The 24312-nt window shown below is 39.7% G+C and overlaps 1 protein-coding gene across 1 annotated transcript in view; it reads left to right on the plus strand.

The window, feature by feature from the left end:
• The window catches only part of RBFOX1 (RNA binding fox-1 homolog 1), a 1051909-nt gene that overhangs the window by 464920 nt on the left and 562677 nt on the right, over positions 1–24312 (plus strand). The window contains exon 3 of the mRNA XM_055340886.1: positions 6199–6240. Coding sequence (XP_055196861.1) covers positions 6214–6240 — 27 coding nt within the window. The 5' untranslated portion in view covers positions 6199–6213. The remainder of the gene's footprint in view (positions 1–6198; positions 6241–24312) is intronic.

A 24312-nucleotide genomic window follows, 5' to 3' on the forward strand; every position in this document is an offset into this window, starting at 1 on the left:
AGAACAGTGTCTGATATACAGAATATAGTGTCTGGATCCATTTATTGTTGAATACATGGAGGAATGGATGGATAGACAAACACATGAAAGGAATGGATTCCAAAGATGGTCCTGGTCTCCAGAAAAAGAAAGTCAAATAAGACTCAGTACTTCCCATTGTAGATCTAGGCTGATGTGTGGGAGAGGAAATCAAACTAGTAATAGGGTCAGGATAAAGTGGGAAGAACTGATAAGAGAGAGCTCAAAGTCAGTGGAAGATGAAAAAGGCTGACTCTGAGAAAGATTCTTTGGCCTGGTTGGCTCAACGTAGATAGGAGATGGGAGAAGATGAATCCCTGCTATTAAACATCCCGTTCAACCAGGAGAGCAAAGGGTCTCATGCTGAAGTTTATTGCTTCAGTTTCTAACCTTTCATAAGTGCTTACTTGGCAGCCCTATCGAGAATGGTATTTGATTCTCTGGAAGCATCTTAAAGGAGCAGCACCAGACCTCCCACTTTCCCTTTTTTCATTTAGGCTATAAAATATATTGGTTCTATGCATTACTGCCATGAGTGGAAAAAAATATATTACATGTTAGTTTCCAAATGAAATGACGTTTTGTGAAGTGTACATTTAAGATATTTTCCAAGGTTGGCTTTTAAAGAGTGCACTGGAAGGGTCTTTCTTCATAACAGATGATACGAATTTACAGGTACCTTTTATTCTCTAGCCCTCTCTTGTAATGGTTATGGGGAAAAAATTTAAGAGGTCCAGCAATAACTAGTGACTCTTCAGAGCATCTTGTCACCATGCGTGGAGTTGTGTGATGAACACAGTTGCAACAGATACACAGGCTCATGATGGGACTCAGTCATCTTGCCTAACTGGCTATTTGCACCCTATCACTTGGAGAGGAAGGGGCGGCGAGTGGCCACCTTGTTCAGAGTTGACTTCCATCCAAAGAGATAACAGCAAATGTAGTCTCCATTAGGCAGCAGGTAGAGTCCAATTCACAAAATACTTATGGGATCAGACAGGAACGTGGCCCAAAAAGAGAATCAGGATAATGCTATTAGAATATTGGCAAAACAATATGGAATGCCATGCAGGAAAGATTTTCTAAAAATTAAAATAAAAACGCAAAATTAAAAAAAAAAAACACAAATGTCCACTATAGAAATTACTCAAAAAATGTCCTTTTTTATTATCTCCAAATCTCATTTTCCTTAATCAGCTTCATTTGCAGGACAACATAGCTATTTCCATAGCTACTGCTGAATTTTGTATTTGATATGCTCTGTAATAGGAACATCATAATATGGCATCAATTCACATTGGTTAGGTCAGTAGGCTCCTAGTTTTTTTGTTTTGTTTTGTTTTGTTTTGTTTAAACATCATTGTGTGTGTCGGACAAACCCTTCTGAGTTTTAAAGGTACATGTTAAAAATATTAACCTTGTTATTAGATAAAGCAATTTATTGGATTAAAACGAAGGCTATCACTATTACGAGTAACAATAACAGTAAAAACATGTACTTCTGCAAGCCACAGACACTAAAATATTTTCCAATTATAAATGTCCTGCATGACCTAAAGGATACTTTGTAAACCACAGCAAAGCATTAAGAAAATAATATTGTCATCACTCTTTAATTGAACCTACAATTTAGTTTTAGATTGAGATATGTGTCCTGTTTCAGTTAATTTTTGTATACATAGTAGTGAGTTTTAGGTTAGGGTGTTTCATTTCCTTTTGTTTCTGTATACAGACATCCAATTATTCTAGAATCATTTGGTTTGGGGTATTTCACTTTTTGGTGTGTGTGTGTGTGTGTTTTAAGGGATTGCTCTAAGGATTACAGTGCACACACTTCTCTTAGTCTACATAGAATCAATATTTTAGCATTTCAACTGGAATGTACAAACCTTATTGACACATGGGCCCGTTTGCTCTTCTCTCTTTATGTTGGGTTTATCTCAGGTACATTGCAAACCTTGTTATGCAATTTTGTGATTTTTCTGCCTCCAACCATTACACACATTTGAAAGAACTCAAGAGACTAGTCTATTATATTTGTATTTACCCATATGTTTACCATTTCCTTTATTCTTCCTCTCGTCTTGATGTTCCAAATTTTCTCTTGGTATTAGATTCCCTCTGTCTGGGGACCTTCCTGTAGCAATTCTATGAGAGCAGGTCTGTTGGCAATGAATTTTTTTTTTTAGTCTCTTTAATATCTCACCTTCATGTCTAATGGATATATTTTTTTAAATATTTCATTTATTTATTCATGAGAGACAAAGACACAGGCAGAGGGAGAAGCAGGCTCCATGCAGGAAGCCTGATGTGGGACTAGATCCCAGGACTCTAAGATCACGCCCTGGGCTGAAGGCAGGCGCCAAACCGCTGAGCTACCCAGGGATCCCACTAATGGATATTTTTAATGGGATTACAATTCTGGATTGCCACTTCTTTTCTTTCAAAAAAAAAAAATCATGTGCCACCTTCTTCTGGCCTCCCTGATTTTTCTCTGTTTAAATGAGAAATCCACAGTAATTTGAATTAGTACTGTCATACAAATAATGGATTATTTGTCTCTGGCTGTTTTCAAAGTGTGGTTTTGTTTCGTTTTGTTTTTCAGTTTTCAGCGGTTTGATTATATCTGGATGTGAATATCTTTGGGTTTACCTCTTTAGGGTTTGCTGAACTTAAATTTATAGGGGTATATCATTTGCCAAATGTGGGGAGTTTTAGCCATAATTTCTTCAAATAATTTTTCTGCAGTGAACTCTGTCTATATTCTAGAATTCCAGTGACATAAATGTTATATCTTGGTATTATCCAACAGGTCCCTGAATTTACTTTTCTCTCTGTGTTGTTTAGATTGGATACTTTTTATTCTTATGTACCCCATCAAGTTCATTGAGTTTCTTCTGCTATCTCCATTCTACATTTGAACTCATTCACTGAGTTCTTTTTTTTTTTAATTTAGATTATTGCTTTTACAGTGCTAAAATTTCCATTTGGTTCTTCTTTGTAGCTTTGATTCCTTTGCCAACAGTGTCTATTTTTTTCACTTGTTTTACTGTGTTTTCCCTTACTTGTTATGGAACATTTTTATAGCTTCTTAAAATCTTTATTTGACCATTTCAACATCTGTGTCATCCCGGTATCAGTGTCTGTGACTGTCTTTTCCCATGTGAGTTTAGATTTTCTGGTTTCTTTGTAGGCCTAGTAAGTCTGGTTGTATCCTGGGTATACTGAATATTAATGTATGAGACATTGGGTCTTATTCCTCAATGGAAATTATTGATATTTTTGTGTTAGCAGGCAATTGACCCAGTTAGATTCAGGTTGAAAGCTCTTACCTTCCTTCTGTGGATTTTGCTTCATTTCATTTCTTCATTGCTGTCGTGTCTGCTGTCTTTGCTGTAATAGTTGGATCTGTCCCACATGTACACACCCCAACATCCAGGCTGGGATCTGAGCAGTGGTCCATCCAGTTCAGTTCACAAGTGTATGGTATCTGTTTGGGTCATATGCCTATTCATGTGGCTCGGGGTGAGTGTCGAGTTCATAAAAGCACTATGGGGTGTCATTTCCCCAAACTCTTCCCTCCTTCCAAACTCTTTCCAGGATGCTCAAGGTATTTTTTGTTTCCTAGGGCTCCCCTTTTTTGTCCTCCAGCCAGAGAGCTGGTACTTCTTTACCTTGTTCTTGTGCTCCTACACATAAGCCTGCCTTTGTGGCCAAGTGGAAGAGGACAAAGAAAAATCAGTGGGGATGTGCTACCTCCTGGGACCAGAGCATCTCAGATCACAGACCAGCTTTCCCTCCTCCAGAGTGTTGGGAATCTCTCTCTATCTGTATTGTGATGCTTAATTCTGGGTTCTAGGCTGCCCTGAATGCACGCCAGGTGATGCTGGTGAGGGGAAGGGGACAGGACCCATCACTTGTGTAGTGGTACTTTGAATTCTCTCCTCCTGCCCACTCCACCTGCTATCGCTTACCTTGCAGAGACCTCAAATGGTGGCTCTGTGCATTCCACACATTCTTAATATTGGCACTGAGTGGCAGAGACAGAGTGAAGTGCACTCATTCCATCTCACCTCGAACCAGAATCTTACCACCCGCTTCATTATATCATGGGAACATACACATAAAATAGAACTTACCACTTTAGCCACTTTGAAGTGTACCATTTAGGGGCATTAAATGCCTCCACAATATTGTGCACCCATCACTATCTAACTTGAGAACTTTTTCATCTCCCTAGATGGAAACTACAAACCCATGAAGCTGCCACTCCTCATGGCTACCTCCCCGAATCCCCGGTCACTACTAATTTGTTTTCTGTCTCCGTGGATTTGCTCTACTTCCTTCTTTAACAATTCCTGGAGATAAATCTTACATACTATAAAGTCATTTATTTCATGTGGATAATCCACCATGTGCATGTGTTTTGTTTATTTATAGAATTGTATCCATTTTCTCTTGAATATTTTGGAATATTTCCACCCAGGTGTTTCCTCTTTCTTTTATCTTTCTTCCTTCTTCTTAAACAATCTCCTTTACTGTGTTTTAAAAACAAAAGAGAAATTATAACATTTGTGTGCTTTTGTAGCTTCTTTTCTCAAAAAATAAATAGTGCCTTTGGAGTATTTCCCATTTCTGTTTTTTCAAAACCATGGTTCCAAATGCTGCACGTTGTGCCATCATATGAGTGTACTATAATTTACTTTAATTTTTTTAATTTTTTAAAAACATTTTATTTATTTATTCATGAGAGACAGAGAGAGAGAAAGAGAGGCAGAGACATAGGCAGAGGGAGAAGCAGGCTCCACACAAGAAGACTGATGCAGGACTCTATCCCGGAACTCCAGGATCATGCGCTGAGCTGAAGGCAGACGCTCAACCACTGAGCCACCCAAATGTCCCTATAATATACTTTTAATTTTCCCATTACTGCACATATACAGTATTTACAATTTTTTTTAATTTCACAAATAATGCTGTAGGTAATTGACATGTAAATAAGCATTTGTTTGTATCTCTTCTTATTTTCTTAGGTGCTATTTTCAGAGATGGTATTTCTGGGTTAAAGGGCATTGCAAAACCCCTAATTATGGATTTTGGGTTCTAGCATATCCAAAAATAAAGATTCTTGTTTTTGTTTTGGAGATAGTAGAAACTTTCAATACAAAATACGTAAAATATACATCAAAAGTCGATTCCTAATCCTTTTTATCCTTTAGTGAAAGTTTCAAAAACTTGCAATATACTGTCAGATGTGAGGAGTCAGGAGTTGCTTCATTGGTTAAAAAACAAAATGCAAGGAATACACAGAATCCATAGTGAATGCAGGCCTAGATTTCATTCTAGCCTAGCTATTTGAACTGAAGGTAGAGTGAGCCAGTCCCCACAGAGGTAGAGTGGCCATATGTCACAGTTTGCCTTGTCACTCCCACTTCACATCTGCTGTCCCTGGCATAGTCACTAATGCCACTCCACCGTCTCCTCTAACTCATGTACATTTTTCCTGTTTGGACAATACATTATGTGGTCACTCTAAAGAAGCATCCTTGATTTTTAGAAACATATTTTGGTAGAGCAAGGGTAATCGAGGCGTGACATCTGTAGCACAAATCCCTTCTTTCTGAGTTTATGGTAAATATCACAAATGCACCTGAGTTTCCTTGTCTGATATAACTATTGTCCTCAGAATTCTCCCCAGATCATTTATATGGGGACTTAACTACCGTCTGATTAGAACCGGACCATAAAATGGAGCCCATTTACCAAGGCATGTAGGTGACACTACTGGCCCTCGATATTATAGAAGATGTCTTGTGATGGCAAGACCCATTTCAGGTGGGCCTTTAGCAAAAAGCACCTGCACTGTTAGGGCAAGATGGATTTTCACACTGTGGGGACCCTTCATCCCTGGGCAGATTTTGCCTCCCTTGCCCTCTACGGGATCTCTCTCCTCATTCCTCTTCAAGACTCTGGCTCATCCTAGCCTTGCTTCTGGATCACACGACTGAAAATCCAAGTGAAGCTCAGGCTATGTGGACCTAAAGAAAAAAATTAAATGCATAATTAATTAATCCTGGGTCTGCTTTGAGCCGAGTGATTAGAAACAACTTTCCATTTTCTTTCATGTTGTTTTTCTGCAGAACCTGCTGATTTCCCCCCCTCTTTTTCTTTCCTTTGTAGGTTTCAAGACAACAGATGAATTGTGAAAGAGAGCAGCTAAGGGTAGGTGCACCTGCCGGTAAAATACTTCCTGGTTCTCGTTTCTGTATGATAAGCAAAAATTTCCTTGTCTCTCCCAAGACACAGGGTTCTAAATAGCGGGCTTCATCTTAAGACTGGTAGAGTTGAAAATATTTATCCCAGCTAATTTAGTATTGATTGAGCTGGTAAATACAGTATATCTTCTTTTGAAGTGCCATTATAGTAGATATGGATTTTTTGATTTAGATTCAGCAATAAATACTTCTCTTCTGGAATTTGTTTGACATCATTGTACTCTTTTTATGTACAACATGAGGTCTAAGTAATAACAAAGGTCAAAAGGATGTCTTGCTGCCTTCTTAATGTGAATACCAGGCTGTTTGCTGAGTGGCTAAAATGCTCTCTTGCTGTTAACTGGGATGGGTTAGCTACTAATATGTCAAGGGCATTTTCTAGGAGAATTCAAGTCCTCCGTAGACCTTTTAGTTTTAGCAGCATTTGTGTATACAGAAGAAAGAGACAGAATTTTAAAACCTCATATGCTATTTACCTTCTTAAAAATGAAACTCTCTCAGTGCTCAAGTGTGTTAGGTATAAAAAGTGTTGCCTAGATGAGGGGAGAATGGTTTGCTTATAAATGCAGCTGGTCGGCATTGTTCTGCTTTCATGGTATCACGGTTGATATCCTTCTTGGCACGGATGTGGTATTTTAAGAAATATCAGGATTGTCTCCACCCTCTCCCATTGTACTTCTTAAAAATGCATTTGTGTTTTGGATGGATGACTTTGAAATCATAATTGGCCTAGTTTTAATGTCACTGATGGAAGTTGGCAATTTTTACTGGACAATGTGCCTTATAATCGTGTTTCCACATTATTATAAAAACTGGAGGGATCCACTGCTTTTAAAATCATAACAGTGAGGTTTGGGGGTTGGGGGACCATTGTGCTCAAAGGGATCTAATGCATCAGAATAATTTATTAAACCAGTCTAATGTCATTTATACACTGCCTTGTAACTTTTCAGAGCATTTACTTAATGCCAGTCTCGAGATGACAATGATTTGTAGAGTTATTTCCATTTTACAATTGCTGTTGGCGTCAGGTTTGTTAAATCCTTGTGTAAAACAGAACCTGATTGCATAGAACTGAGAGAGTGAGTTGTGGATGTCTTCTTTTATGCATATTTATTTTATGTGGTCTCCCAGCATGGCCCTCTCTGTTAACCTCTCATCTATACCCACTTCACTCCTAAGTACCTGTGCCTACATTAGCTGTGACTCCTTTGTGAAATAGCCTTCAAGATGTTTTAAGCTTTCCTGAGCTCTCTTATTGCTTTTCCCTGCAGTCTGAATTACTGGTTCATCCTGGTAAATAATGTATTGCAACTTCAGATTTCTCTTCCTGTTTGGATGAGGACGATGGCCAGAACTAGGTCAGAGCTAGATAAAGAGGAATGCGTGCTTTTGTCTCCAGGATACCTGATAAATTCCTCAGAATTAAGATAATGCTGAAATCTCTATTGCAAATGAGACTTGCCTGGCAAATTAAGGACTCCGGAGGTAATGAAGTGCTTGTGTGCAGTTTGAGGTGTTTATTATTTTGCATTGATGAGGACATTGTCAACAGGGATGTGGTTTAGGAAGAAGAATGGCGCCCTCTCCACTCTGTTGAATAAATTCAAGCAGTGGTTTGACATAATGCGTCATATAGTTTAGTCCTCGCGTGGCTCCAGTAGCCCCTTGTAAAATTATCCCTAATATCATGAACTGGTGCTTTGTTTGTTGTTGCTATTATAGTTTTTGTTTTTATATCGTAAACTAATTTGCGTTTTGAATCAATAAAAAACACATTTAAATCGATGGGATACAAATTTCTGTGGCTCGAATTTATTTATTTGTTTGTTTGTTTGTTTATTTATTTATTTATTTATTTATTTATTTATTTATTGTTCAAAATTTAAATGATACCAAAGGGAATGCAGTGAAGTCTTCCTTTTACATTTGAATCATGGGCATCTAGTCCCTTCCTGGGAGATGCCCAGTGTTACTATGCTGTCTGGCCTTTGACATCTATGGATATTTACTATGTCTTCTCCTTGTCTTCCTGTCTTATGGGTGTACTCAGCCCCTCTACTACCTGAAAGAGAACTTTCTCGATTAAGGTGATGGCTTTTTTAAATTTTTATTTTATTTTTCAGGATCCCTGAAAGAAATTTAGTTCTGATTTGGAATGCTAATACTTGGTCATCTCAATGAAATACATTTTTTTAATCTCATTTTTTTTTTTTTAGAAAGAGAGCTAGTGGGAGAAAAGTAGAGATGTTTAGTTACCATCACCATTTAAGAGTGCCTGCCTGCCAGCCACACTTTCAAAAATATGTTTTAAATGCAGCAATCAAGCTATATTTCCAGATTTGCCATACTAGATGACTGGACCATGGGCATGTGGTCAAGTTCATATTTCTTCTTTAATTCATTCTGTTACATTGTCAGAATTTAGGGATACAAGTGGGTAGTTGTAAGGTGTATCCCATTTTCTTGGCCACTTGGAAGCAGCAGATAATGTAGAAAATACAGCTGTTCTTTCCATTTTGTGTGTGTGGGCATTGAGTAGGGACTGGCATGTCCCAGACCTGCTCCTCTGCTCTCCTTTCTCTTTCTCACAAATTCTAAATTATTATTATTATTATTATTATTATGCAAAATAGGCTCTGAGGTACATGTTCTATAAGATATTACAAATCCAAAACAAATAATCTAATTTAATTAATTTTCTAATTAATTTTTTAAAAGTTGAAGAAAGACCAACTTTTTGTTTGTTTGTTTTAGTAACCAAAGGACTTCTCAGAGCCTTTAATGTGCAAAAGTGAAATACAGAGATGTGGATACAATATGCAATGTTTTGAAAAATCATCTGATCACAGAACACTTCTGGATGCAGAGTAAACTCTGAGAAACACTCTTGAAAAAAGTCTTTAACTTTTTTCACCTCCCAGTTAGGATGTTATAGTCTGCAAATACAGAAAAGTCATGCATTATTTAAAGTATAAAAACACCTCATCACCTCCCAGTGCCAGGGCTGACTTTTGGTGTTAGCGCAGTGGTTTGGAATTTCTGTGCCTCTCCCGGCCTTTCTTTGCTTCTCCCAAGATGAAGGACAAGCATTCCTTCCTCATGTGACATTCTCATCAGGGAAGAAGGGGAAGGGGAGGTTTTTCTTCAGAGCTCTTGCATTTAATTGGAGGAAAAATCATTACCGGAAGCCTTCTCTGTAGATATTTTCTTTCATTGTATTGGTCACTTTCTATGCCAATCACCCCCACTGTCCTGGGATCTCGTTGATTGGCTACAACAGCCGTGAGTCATCCCAGGGGATAGGCCCATTATCAATGTGATCAAAAACAAGATTTGTGGGTATCTTTGGTGGAATCACCCAATAGAGTCCACCACAGAAGAAATCTGCATGGGCCCTCCCTGTCCCTCTTGGTGTTGGTTTTAGGTCAGCTCCTTTCAGTGCTCCCTTTCATACCACACACATGGTCACGGGAGCCACATCTACAGCTCCAGCAAGTACCTGAACTCTGGCTTATGTAATTTAATAGATGCTTTCTCTGCCAACTTCTCACAGATCACACCTCCACATTCTACCTTTCCTAGCCAGCTTGGCCCTCCCTCTGTATTTTGCCTTATGTTCTTTGGAACAAGCCCGGATGCAGTCTTTATTCATTTCCTCTCAGCATCAGGTACTGGCATCGTACCTCACCCCAGCACCCAGCTCAGCCCCAGAGATACTGTCTGTGAGCTTCTTAGACTCTCTTCCCAAGAGAAGAGCATCATCCACTTACTCCTGACTGGTGATCTGCCCTTTTCAGAAGCAACTCATGTTCCCAACGAGCTAACTACAGAACAATAAACCTGTGGACCCCTCCATCCCAAGTCTTGACCGAGCCTTCCTCTGGACTTAACCTTTCAGATTGTCACAGGGTCCTGTTGGGAGGTTGATCCACAAGAGCTCACCGTGAGATCTGTAAATTAAGTGGTCCTGACTCTATGGGCTATATTTACCAACTTGTCCCGGTATTACTGGTGAATGAAGCCAACAGGTCGGGTAGTGCGAGATGTACATTTACCATAACCCAACCACAAACGTTTACCTTTTCTGGCATCTGGAATGACAAAGGGACAAATCACCAACCAAGAGAGAAATTATGTGAAATTATGATCAGAGGGCAGGGGATCAAATGATCATGTTTGTTAGCATTCATATAAAGTATTTGGTTACAAAGGGACCTTTTGTGCTATGAGTATCAGCTGTTGGTTTGGAGACTGTTTAACACATTTGGTTAGAATGCTACTAAGCAGGCAAAGGCTTGGCTCCAAGGTGGGTCAATATTTGTTCATAGACCAAAATCTTTATCAGCAATACAGCAAATGGATACCATGGGAGTCAGCATGGTATGAGGGGCGGTGAGGCATGCTCAGGAGCTCTCATCATAGAGACTTAGGTTCATATCTCAGATCTAAATTTGCCCTACTTTCTCAAAGCTTCAGTGTCCCTGTGTGCAAGATGGGGATACATTCTCATTGGACTGTTGATTGGATGAAATGCCTTATATAAAGCACTTCAAAAAACGTGCACCTCAGAATCAGCAGTATTAGCTATTGTTGATATAGTGTTCTTCCCAATGATTCTCTCATTCCTCTTCCTACTAGGAATACCAGACAGAGAATACAGACATTCAGGGCATATCTCTTCCCACTCAACGCCCCCCCCCCCCCACCATTTAAAAACAAAAAAACATTGAAAGGACAGGTTCCATACTTGACGGCATGGTGGTATATTTAGAAGAAAACTACCTCTCACTTAGCTAAGCAAATAATAAGGACGGATTCAGGCTAGCCTAAGCAGAAAAGGCATACAAGCAGGCCTCCCAAGGAGCTTAGAATCAGAAAGCTGTCAGAACTCAGGCAGTTCTTTCTCCTCTCTCATCTTGATTTCTCCTTGTGGGCCCACTCTGGAATTTTCTTTTGAAAAAAAAATCTCTACCTTTTTTTATTAAGCTTGTGGCACCTTTCAGCCCCTAAGATTTATGCTGCAGGTTCCTGCAGGTATGGGGACTGTTAATGCCTCCTGATTACAAATTCCTGGAAAAGGCATCTGATTGGCCCAGTCTAGCTCAGTTGTTCACTCTGGTCCAATCTGTGATGTCCGGGGAAGCAGGATAAATAAACCTCGTTACCCAGGGCCAACTATTGAGGAGGACTTCATCATCAGGGAGAGAGTCATTGCCGCTGAGTAAATGTCCCCAAGGATGTCTGCTGCACTCTAAACTCGGAGATCAGAGCCTGGCAAAGGATTCTGGGAAGTAGGTGTGCTACACCCAGTGTCCAGCTCAGCATTTTGCAAAGCGTAAGACACCTGCCTTATGTGGTGCTCACAGCTTTCAGGTGGTAAACATCTATCAATAAGAAAGGGGGGACTATTCAGAGAGTGATTCCTTTTTCAATTCTCTCTCAATCCTTTTTATGTCAATGAGAAACTCTCAGTTTAAACTACGGAATTTTTGACAAGTCTCTCACTGGTCCTCAACCCTGTTTTTAACGGAAAGGGAGAGTGCCTAAGGCTTGGAGCTTGCACCAGCCAATGCATCTATCTAAACTTTAAAAACATTGTTTGCAAAATATAGTAGTTAAATATGAGGGGCCTGGAGCTAGGCCCTGCCGAGATAAAAATCTAGACTGTAATTTACTACTTGTGCAGGTTACTGAAATCCTCTGTACTCCGAATGCCTCCTCTGTATAATGGAGATAATTGCATATTTCTCTAAGTCGTATGTCTGTGTATATGTGTGCCCCTGCAAACAAAGATTAAAGCAACAAATGCATATGAGCTTCTTAGAACACCGTATAGTATGGGAGAGGTTCTTAATAATTGTTAGGTATGAATGGGTTTATTTTCTTCCCATTAACTCTTATTCATGACTACTGATCTTGGCTTTCCAATTACAGGGGCAACACAAAGGTTCCTTGGCAAATACATCTATTTAGGTTAAAAATGAGTGGCTTGGAAGACAAATATTAACTACATAATGTTACAGAGTGCCTGCAGTTATGACAAAAATTGTGACGTTGGAATGCAAATGACCGAAGTTTTAGAAACATTGAAATTACAGTGCCAGCCTTGTGAAAGATGGTGTCGAGCAGATCTGCATTATCAATATTTAATTTGCCAGTTAGAAGCAAGTTTCTCATTTCTGCTAGATACAAGAGTGATGTGGATTGCAGAATGCAAATTGCTAATGATCATCTTGGCTTACACCCATTGCCTTCATCCCGGCATCAGATAATGAAACTTCTCAGCTGCCTTAAGTGAGCCATCAGAATCAGAGACACCTTTCCCCTGCCTCCCTTCCCTCACCCCCTTCCTAAAGTCGAACCCATCCTCAGGGGCTGTTTGAGCAACAGGGAAGGGAATGTAAGCTACTGGGAGAAACCTTGCAGCATTCATGATTTTCTGACTGCAGAGTACCTGCTTCCATTTAGTTATTCGTTCAAGAACTATTCTCTGAGCGTGAATCATATGCCACAGTGCTGGGTAGTGGGGATATACCAAAACCTACACATTCCCATCTTCCTGTACCTTACAGGCTAGCAAAGAAGATAGGAAGTTGTCAAATAACTGTGACAGAATTGTACATGTGAAGTTGACAAATGCCTGAAATGAAAGATGTTATATAAAAGCACATGGATGGAAGCAGCTTACCTGATAGACATCCACTTATCAAACTTACCAAATTAACACTTCCAGTCCCGTCCCTTTGTAAAGCATCCTGATGCATGCCCATAGCATTCTGTGAAGTAGCTGTTTTGTACAATCTTACCTTTCTCTCTGCTCATTGAGGTGTCTGCTTGCCAAGAGTCAGTTGTATTTATTCCCAGACCTGCTTCTGCCAGCTGCACTTGTTATTGTAATTACATTATTTAGTAGAATATTGTGTAAACTGATGAAAAATGAGTGCAGTAAGAAAAAGAGCTGTTTCTATGAAAACTAAGTTAATGCTTTGGAAACATTCTATGAGAGCAAGCCTCAACAATTATTTTGATTAGCTGTGAGAGGACTGTAAAATGTTAGTGGAAAAAGAACACTCAGAAATCTACAGATTCTACAGTCAGATTCTTCCCAATGTGTCTTGGAATTTTTAGCACACTTTAAACAAAACCAGAACTGATAGAATAGGTCAGACTTTTCCTATAAAGCAAACTTTTCCCTTAAAGGGCCCAATCATGGCTACGTTAGGCTTCATGGGCCATATGGTCTCTGTTGCAATCATTCAACACTGCCATTATAGCGCTAAGGCCCCTTCTGACATGATGAATGAGCGAGGCTGTGTTCCAATAAAACTTTATTTACAAAAACAAGTGGTGGGCCCAACTTGGCCCCTGGTCTATATTGGGCTGATCCTTCCTGGAGCCCATGAAATGTGGATGAGGTTTTCTGTGGGAATGATAGTGAGGAATTTCAATTAACAGAAATCACTCAAGGAAGACACCTCAGATTCACATCAAAGATCAACAGCTTGATGCACATTAATGTATTTGACATTAAACACAATTTTTAAGAAACCTCTGTATCACTAAAAGTGAGTTCTTGTTTTGACAGGCTTCCAACAAAAAACCACCTATCCCCATCCTAAATGAGATGACTTCTAAAGTATGGATAGCTGACACAGGGCTTGAAACATAAAGTAAAAGTAGGCTTATTTTTTATGTGCCAACCCTCATGGCTCAGAATCCACTCAGCCTAGAATGGAAGAATAAATGTATCCTTTTCCTCAGGAAAAATAAATTTATCCTTTTTCTCCCAAAATATCCTCAACAAGTAATTTCCAGAACTCCCCAACAAGGGTAACCTTTTCCACATGTACATCCTGGCACTTGTCCTCTGCACACTATTGTTCAGTGGCTTCAGAATACTCTCTTTTCCAAAGAAATGTCTAGTAACTTGCTTGTCTAGATTATTTTGTCTTCAGAAATTTAAGGAAATTTAAACCTTACCCTCTATTTTAACATCCCAAATACTCAGCTAAAGTCAGACTTCAGTGATTAACAAAGGTTTGCTGAATGCTCAAGAAGGTAACAGAAGTCCAGTGTGCATGAGAACTTGGAGAGCAGGCCCTCAAGATACTTAGATCTCCACCATTAGCATCCCTAACCAATTTTTTGCAAGTTCTACACGTATGTCCAAGTGCTCGCGCACACACACACACACACACACACACGAAAAAAACTAATCAATGCTTGCTTTAATCTTATATAAGTAATGATATCATCTTAGTGATTTTCTCCAACCAAAGGGAATTTATCCCAGAGTAAACTCACTACTTATAGTAACTGCAGAAGAATCTCCAGCAGCAGCTCACTATTAAATGGAGAAACTCATAAATACGTAAGTTTTTAAAAAGAACATTGTCTTCACAAGAGCTTGCATTCAACACTCTTCCTTACAGATCCCCCATGCTCCCCAGTATTTGCAAGGCCATTAATTGATGAGCACAGAGGGAAATGGATCAAGAAGTCAGCCAACTAGTTACAGATTTCGATTTCCCCAACCTCGTTGTGAGATGCGGTTAAGTAAGGAAATGTGCAGGTGGCCATTTCCCTGTGTCTTTGGGGCAGAATCCTGTAACTCACATGCACATTAAATATCTGCCCTCCTTTGAGTCCTCCCAGGCATTTCAGCACCTTCTTTGGGGAAGATTCTAAAGTTATCACATTTAGGACACTTGGTCGAATAGTCGCTCTCTTTAATTTTAGCCCATTATCCCTAGTTATCATCCCCTTTTCCAGAGCAAATCTGCCCCACTTCTTGTTTCATTATTAAATCAGTATCAAACAGCTTCCAGCAAAATTGCTAATAATGCTGACATTTCAATTTGTCATAGCTGCTCCTCATTCCTATGACTGATGCCTCAGCGAGGACTTGCTTGCTGCTCTGCTCTTCTGAGATCTAAATATCATTCCAGGAAAAAATAAGATACACTTGGTAGAGGGAGGGAATGGACCAAGAAGCAGATAAATAAGTCCTCTGTAGTTTCATCTACTTGGGGGCAGAAGAAGGCAAGTTTTATTGAGACAGCAAAGTCTTCCCCCAACACTCTTTATTCATGGCCCAAGAGAACCAATATATAGACTTTGCAAGTGTGCAGGTAAAAAGTGGGTATAGCGGACAGTGCTTGTTTGTTGTCACAGCCAGCAAACATTCCTCCTTTGAGGTAGCCAATGCTCCCTTGTCCTTTGGGGGTTAATTTTCTTTGCTCCTCTGTTCAGTCTTGAAGGGACAATGAATCAAGCCAAGGGCTACAGAAATGGCCAAGGCAGGCCAATTGGATTCTCTCTTCTCAGACTTTATATGTTGGTGTAGTCCATTTGGGCTGCTCTCACGGAACACCATAGACCAGGAGGCTTATAAACAAAGGAATTTACTTCTCACGGTTCTGGAGGCTGGAAGTCAAAGATCCAGGTGACAGCTTGGTTGAGCAAGGGCCCTCTTCTGGGTCGTGGATGCCTGATGGTGTCCTCACACAGTGGAATGAGTGAGGGGGCTCCAGGGAGTCTCCCTTATAAGGGCACTAATCCCATTCATGGGAGCTCCACCCTCATGAACTAATCACCCCCAAAGGCCCCACCTCCTAATATCCTCACAGTAAGCATTAGGATTTCACTATAGGGAATGAGGGTGGGTGGCACAAACCTTTAAACCATAGCAGATGTTAAGTGGAGTGATACACAATAGGGAAACAAATACAGTAGAAAGTTGGAGTTGATTCATTTCGGTGATGATGTCCTGGTAACACTGGGTGAGGAAGTAGTTCCTAGGGCTAGACCTCTGATCCACCCTGACTCCTCTTTTTATCATTTAAGCCCGGTTACCCATCCTTCCCTTGGGTTATCTCATGTCCTTTTAGTGATCTCTTTTTCTGCTGATGTTAGTCAGAATCCATTCCTTTTGCCTGTGATCAAAGAAACCTTACTGATACACTCAGGAAATATGCTAAACTTGGGAGGACTGCAGAGCCAGGCGTTTGCTTAACCATTTGCTAAAAGCCAACTCTGGTAATATTTCCCAAAATGATTCCCAAATGCCTCTGTGGATTGGCACCACCATTTTAGTACTGGCAGAGCAAGGCAAGGAAACTATAGGTTTATGCCACACGCAGAGCTAGATCTTTTACCAACATCTGTTCATTTCCTTGAGTCATCATGAGCCTGGAGGCATGGGGAATGAGATTTACGTTTCAGGGTAATCAGAGTCCTTTCCTTCTCTGCACAAATAAGATGTTCTCCTTTCTGTCACAAGGAGTCACTTAGATCCCCACAGATAAACGAGAGTCGGAATGAGATTATCACACATCACTTATTTAATGCCTCTCAGAGAAACCTCCAAAGACCACCTAGAATCTTTAAAAAAAGTATCATTGCCTCAAACCTAGTTGGTAAAACATTTTGATGACCTAGCCTCACCCTAGAGATACTGAATTATTATGGTTTTATGGATTGAATTTTGTCTCCCAAAATTTATACATTGAAGTCCTAATTCCCAGTACTTCAGTGGGACAGTATTTGGAAATAGGGCCTTTAAAGATGTAATCAAGGTAAGCTGAGGTCTTATGGGAGGCCATAATCCAATATGGCTGGTGTTTTTATAAGAAGAGGAGATAAGGACACAGCCACACAGAGGGTGGACCATGTGAAGACACAGGAAGATGGCCATCTTCAAGTCAAGAGAAGATGCTTCAGAAGAAACCAACCCCACCAACACCTTTATCTCAGACTTCTAGCCTCCATAATTATGAGAGAATATATTTCTATTGCTTAAGAAACACATAGAGAATATACACCAGGCATGGCAAAGATGGAGTTCATGTGTCCACCCTCAGCCACCCATATATCTCTTGAGACTAGCCCTACCAACTGATCAAGGGCTCCTTTCCATCAAACCCAGAAAGTGACCTTGCAAGCGTAGTTGTTTTTTTTTTTAATATTTTATTTATTTATTCATTAGAGACACACACACACAGAGAGAGAGAGAGAGAGAGAGAGAGATGCAGAGACACAGGCAGAGGGAGAAGCAGGCTCCATGCAGAGAGCCCCATGTGGGACTCAATCCCAGGACTCCAGGATCACACCCTGAGCCAAAGACAGATGCTCAACCACTGAGCTACCCAGGTGCCCTACATATTTAGTTTAAACCGAGATTTTCTAGGCAGCCAAAATGAGCAGATCAGAACCGGTACTCATATTGAAATCTATTCATATTGTTCATATTGTCTTCTATTGCTGTCCTAAATAAATCATCATAAAAGTTTGCACTACACAAATTTATTATTTTATACTTCTTTAGGTTGGAATTCCAACATGGGTCTCATTTGCCAAAGGCAGGGTTCTGGCTGGACTATGTTCTTCTGGAGGATCTACAGGAGAATTTATTTTTTTGCTCATCTGATTATTGGTGGAATTCAATTCTCTGTAGTTGTACAACTGAGCCATTTCCTGGCTCACTGTGAGCCAAAGGCCACTTCTAGCTTCTAGACACCACCATATTCCTTAGCTCATGACCCTCTTCCTCTATCTTCAAAGCCAGCCATGACAGAGTAAGTCCCTCGCATGGGTTGAATCTCTTCTGCCACTTCTTATATGACATCTCTCTGACTGATCCCTCTTATGCTTTTAAGCGTTCATGTGATTACATTAGGTCCATCCAGATAATCCAGGATAATCTCCCTATTTTAAGGCCCATAATCTTAATTCCATCTGCAAAATCCCATTTGCCATGTAACATAACACCCTTAGCTCTAACGCCAGTGAGCAAAGATCATATGGTCCAAAATCCTGTCACGCTATTTTTGTGTACCATCCCTACTCTACATGGACTGATTCTATAGAGCTTTCACATACTACGTACATTTACTCTGTGATCTGGAATTAATCACTTCCACTTTCATACAGAATTTCCAAAGTGAGAGGCCAGAGCATGCAGAACCACCATCTGAGGCAGCCCAAGATAGTCAATGGCACACTTATGTCTGCCTTTTGAATTTCTTCCACATTTCCTTTTTTTTTTTTTAAGATTTTATTTATTCGTGAGAGACACACAGAAAGAGGCAGAGACACAGGCAGAGGGAGAAGCAGGCTCCCTAAGAGGAGCCTAATGTGGGACTTGATCCAAGGATCCCAGGATCATGACTTGAGCCAAAGGCAGACACTCAACCACTGAACCACCGAGGTGTCCCTTCGTCCACATTTCCTCTTGGCATTTGATTCTTTCCCATTTAAGTCCAGCGGTAACAAATGAAGAACTATAGGAATGTCTGTCTTTAAGAGTACTGACTCGGTGATATTGTTTTATTATTTATTGTTCTGTTGATTTCTACTCACAAAGTATATGAAGTAGGGAATTAAAATGTAAAAAATTATGTAAACAATAATCATTTATATATGTTACCTCAGTGTTGAATGAAACACATGAATAAATGAGTAAATGAATGATTCTAAAGACTCCTGGGAATGCCTATCACAGATGCTTTCAGAGCACTGATATTTCTTCTCATCACTTATCTCAATGTGCCAAAGATGGCTTACTGAAAACACTGATGAACCTCATCATAGAGGCTGTTTTTCTGGCTGCAGATGCAGTGCACTCATGAACAAGGCAGGCCAGAATCTTGGAACAAGAACTCAACTCAGGAAGGATAGGGATTTGATGGATCAGTGCCCTGGTTTCCTTACCCCTAGGGTAGAGAAACTCTATATGTTCTAGATCACTGCCTAGAGTTCCATAATGGGGTTAGCACCAGTTTTCCATAGTGGTCACTTGCATGTTAACATCCCCTATTGGCTTTCTTCCATTCCACATCTTACCTGTTCCCCTACTGGTGCTTCCTTAGATCATCTCTCAAACATAGTATTTGCACTTGTATTTTACCCATTTGATGGATGCATATGGAAATACTACCATCACCATACTGAGAGACACCATAGCTTAATTATTCCATCAAGGAAGGTATTCTGAGTAGTAGATTTTCTATCACACTGGCCCTTATGTGATCATTATTTTGTCCATTCTCCTCCTCCTCCTCCACTTTCTCCTCCTCCTTCTTTTCTTTTTATAATACATCACTGCTCTTCTTAAGGGAAGTTGTGGATTATTGAATAGATTTGAAAGGAGCTGCAGATTGATTGTTCACTCATATTGCATTTCCCAACAGTTGGAAAACTTGTGTTGAACTGACAGGGTAATTGGGACATTTGATTTTGACATGACAATGTCCTGCACACATGTGAGGAGACCAATGCATTGTTGCTATGCTGTGCACATTTATATTTGCTCCAATGTAATTTCTAATTTACAGGTTGCTTCTAAGAATATAGAAAGCTTCCTGGGGGATCCCTGGGTGGCACAGCGGTTTGGCGCCTGCCTTTGGCCCAGGGCGCGATCCTGGAGACCCGGGATCGAATCCCACATCGGGCTCCCGGTGCATGGAGCCTGCTTCTCCCTCTGCCTGTGTCTCTGCCTCTCTCTCTCTCTCTCTGTGTGACTATCATAAATTAAAAAAAAAAAATTAAAAAAAAAAAAAAAGCTTCCTGGGTAGAAAGCATGGGGTCATGATTTCTGAAAGCCTGTCTGCCTGAAATGCAGCATGTGCATGCAAAGATATGCACACTCACAAAGTATTCTGCTGATAACAACTTAGAGATTTAAATATTTTTGGCAATTTTTATAGTTATTTTCAGTGGTTGTATACTCTTGATCTTGATTGCATATATGGTTTGACATATTAAAGCCAAAGGCATGTTTTTATAGATGTCTGAATTAAACATAGAATGCTTTTCAAGATAGCTGAGTTAACGTTTAAGTGGTTTTGATTAACCTGGTTTTGCTTATTTGCTCCTAAATATTCTAAAGCAGAGCCATCTCCCTTTGCATAAAGTGATTTGGGAGCACAGCCCTAGGAAACATAATTTTCTAAATAGCCAAGAGCATCATGCCCAGACTATTTCCCCAAAGATGCCTCAAACTAAAGATTTGAGGTTTAGCCATTTCCACACACAGCCCTGCTCCCCCACCCCTACCCCCAGGTAGTGTAGATACGGAAATTGGAACCTAACTATATAGACATCCAGCGATTAAGGTTGGCAGAAACCAGAGCCAGGAAGATGGTCGTTGGTGGGAGGGGGTGGGGATGGTATCATGAACCAGTGAGCAGGACTCGGCTTGGTATTTGGTACATCCTTAGTGCATGCAGTTTGCCCAGAGTGGCATGGTGTCATTTTTTTCCCCTCTGGCAACATTTTCCATTAAGGGAAATTAATTTCTGATAAACAGGATGTCCCTTCATCAGTACATCTTTTCCCCAAGAGTGAAAAATGTGAATTTCATCTGAGACCATCATAGATTCTTCAGAAGCAATGCTAAAGCTTCCATCTTGAGAAGTGCTTATTCTTTGGCATCATAGATGAATTATGTTATTCTAAAACCTTGTATTGAGCATCTACTATATTCCAGGAAAATAGATATCTTACCTTTAAGGCAAAATAAGTATAGATATCTTACCTTAAAGGAAAATACCTTGCCTTTAAAGGCTATGTAGCCTGTTATGTGTGAAATGTAGACATAAGAGGCATGTGGGTGGCTCAGTGGTTGAGCATCTGCCTTCAGCTCAGGTCAGGATCCCAGGGTCCTGGGATAGGGTCCTGCATTAGGCTCCCCACAGGGAGCCTACTTCTCCCTCTACTGTGTTTCTGCTGCTCTCTGTGTGTCTCTCCTGATTAAATAAATAAAATCTTTAAAAACGGAATGTAGACATAAGTAATGATAATGCAAGGTAAAAGAAAATGCCATTCAATAGGTAAGAAATGAGATATTATGAGAGCTTAGTCCCTTCTAGTTGCAGGTACTAGGACAGGTCTCTAAAGATTATTTCCCCCTCAACTTTGAAATCTTGTCTGAGCTCTCTAGGTCTTGATACCCAAGAGGCTAATGTATATTTCAACTTAAATAATACTTAAGCATATTAAATTCAATATGCTTAAATCCACATTCATCATCTCCCCTCTCCACACACACACCCATTAATCTGGTCTTCCTTGCTTGTTCTATCTCTTTGTAACAGCTCCCAAGTCATTTGCTGGGGCCAGAAACCAGAGTGTCACCTGTGACTCCTGTATCTTCTTTATCTCCAGATTTGAGATCCATAGTAACACTCAAATTTGTCAATTCCTCTTTAAACCCACTCTCACAAGCATAGTTGAGGCCACCATGACCTCTTATTTGGATTACCCCGGCAACATTAAACAATTTTACCTGTTTTCCAGCTCTTGTTCCCTTTTAGAGTGAACACATATCCTGGCTTGCCTGGAAGAGTCACAGTTCAGCTATTGTCCTGGTGTAATTGTGAATAGCACTTACATTCTTCCCAGTAAAGTCTGGTTTGACAATAAATTATGATCACTCAATATTCCACTCACTCTTCTGGGTCAGAATGACTTTTCAAAGCATAATTAATGCCACTCATACTTTTTATTTTGTCACCATGCTTATGACCTTCATTATATTTACCCACAATCTGTGATTACCTAGTTTATTTACTTGTTTACTTATTTGTGGTCTCTCTGCTCTACCTTCCCACTTCCTTTATATTGCAATCCCCTAGAGCTGGGACAATGCTCATCTTGCTCATTGCTCTATTCTCTAGGACCTGTAATACCTAGCAGGGACTAACTAAATACTTGAAAATACTAGATGAACATTCTCTTTTTTTAGCACACTGAAAGGAAACAACCTATGCACCATTGGCACAATTGACCCAAATGATAACCTGTATCCCAGAGAGCTGCTCTAGAGGTAGATATCACCATTCATCAGGGGATCCTATACTCTTGTCCATATAATTTTTTTCTTTTTTCTTTTTCTTTCTTTTTTTTTTTTCTTGAAAGATTTTGAAAGGGAGACTGTGGGGAGCCTGATGCAGGACTTGATCCCAGGATTCTGGGATCATACCCTGAACCAAAGGCAGATACTCAACCACTGAGCCACCCAGATACCCCAATAATTTTTTCCATAAACAACCTTACAACTGGGCAAAATATATGAAACACAAGTTTTTAGCATAGAGTTATGATCCTTGAGAGAATGAGAAGTGTGTGAGATGAAAGTGACACTTTACTTAGCTCTATGCCTGGGGGAAGTACCTCAGCCATAGCTGCAGAGAGGTGGAGCTCAAGTAGAGAGCAGAAGCTTCATTGAGCTAAAAAGAGAGAGCACAGGAGTTGAGGATGATTAGGGTGAGGGGGCTGGAATTTGTGGAGCAGAATACTGGAGGGGGCTTTGTTGGAGGCAGAAGTCTCCATACCCTGATACATACAGGGCCAGACTACATGAGTCTTAGTAGAGAGGAAAGGCTGTGATACTGAGACCTAGATGGAGATATTGAATATTGTGAGCGTTCAGCCAAGACTAGAAAGATCACACATTGGGGGTAAGGATCATGTCTTATAGCAGGGGTCAGAAAACTATGCCTCACAGGTCAAATGTAGCCTATGGACTGTTTTTGTGTAGCCCATGATCTAAGACTATTTTAAAAATATTTTTAAAGGGTTTAAAAAAACAAAAATATGTGACTAAGATCATATGTCACGTTCAAAGCCTATTTTTTTTTTTAATTATCTGGCCCTTTTTAGAAGATGTTAGCCAATTCCTTCCCTATAGTCAAGGCCATGCTTTGGGACTATGGACATATCCAAAATAGACTTGCTGTGACCAAGCACAAAAATTAGCCTGATGGGGCCAAGAGCATCTGCCAATTATTTAGGTGCTTCTAGAACAAGACTCAAATATCATTTAAAGGAAGAAAACATAATTCAGACCCACTAAAATGTGTCAATTAAAATCCCCACAAACCAAAAAAAACAAAAACAAAAACAAACAAAAAACAAAAAAAAAAAAAAAAAAAAACCCAAAGCTAGACATGTGTAAAAGAGGAAAAAAATGTTAATAATAATCTAGGTTCAGGGACTGGTTAACTACAGCCTGTGGGACAACCACCTGCTTTTGAAAATAAAGTTTCATTGGAATACAGCCATTCTTATTGATTTACATATGGCAGTGGCTTCTTTTCTGCTGTAGCGGTAGAGTTGAGTAGGTTTAATAGAGACCAAGTAGCCCACAAAAACTAAAATATTTATTTTCTAGCTCTTTAAGAAAATGTTTCTTGGCCACTAATTAGAAGGGGAAAAAAAAAGTCACTTGAAAGACACTACTAAGTGAATCAAACATTAGAATTTGTAGACAAGTTGTTTTAAAAATAACTATTATAACTATTGAAGAACTTAAATAAAAAGATGGGCCCAATAAGTTCATAGATGGGAAATCCCAATAGTGAAATTAAAATTATGAACTAAATTGAGATTCGAAAACTGAGATGTATATTACCTGAAATGTAAACAGAAGTTTGTAAAATGCTAAATAAAGAAATCAGTAAACTCTAAGATAAAATAGAAAAGTAGAACTAAGTAACAGTGGGAAGAAAACAAAAATGTTGAAAAAGAATTTAACAAAGCCTCAGAGATCTGTAGGAAATATCAAACATTTAGATACATACCATCAGGGTTCCAAATGGAGAGGAGAGATAGAAAATGAGACCAAAAAAATATTTGAAGAAGTAACATCCAAAAAAAAATTGCCAAATTTGGTGAAAACATCAACTCATAATCCTAAGAGTATAGGAAGAAAGAAGCAGCCTAAATATAAACAAATCTCCTGCCTAGGGACATTGTAAAGAAACTACTCAAAACCAACAATACACAGGAGGCATCTGCTTTCAGAAAGAAGATCTCTATTTGTCTGTTGTGCAAAGTCTCCTCTCTGTAACTGGGTACAGGTGACTAGGGCTCATAAAGTTCATTTCCCAGTGAAACATTGTACAAAATTCTGCTATTAGAAATGATGAGAGGAAGGAGAGGTGGGTGAAGGACTCATTGAGAGCAGCATCAAAGGGAAGTCAAAGTGTTAAAAAAAAAAGACAAGAGGCGAAGA

This window comes from Nyctereutes procyonoides, unplaced genomic scaffold (assembly GCF_905146905.1).
Source record: "Nyctereutes procyonoides isolate TBG_1078 unplaced genomic scaffold, NYPRO_anot_genome, whole genome shotgun sequence".
Lineage (NCBI taxonomy): Eukaryota > Metazoa > Chordata > Mammalia > Carnivora > Canidae > Nyctereutes > Nyctereutes procyonoides.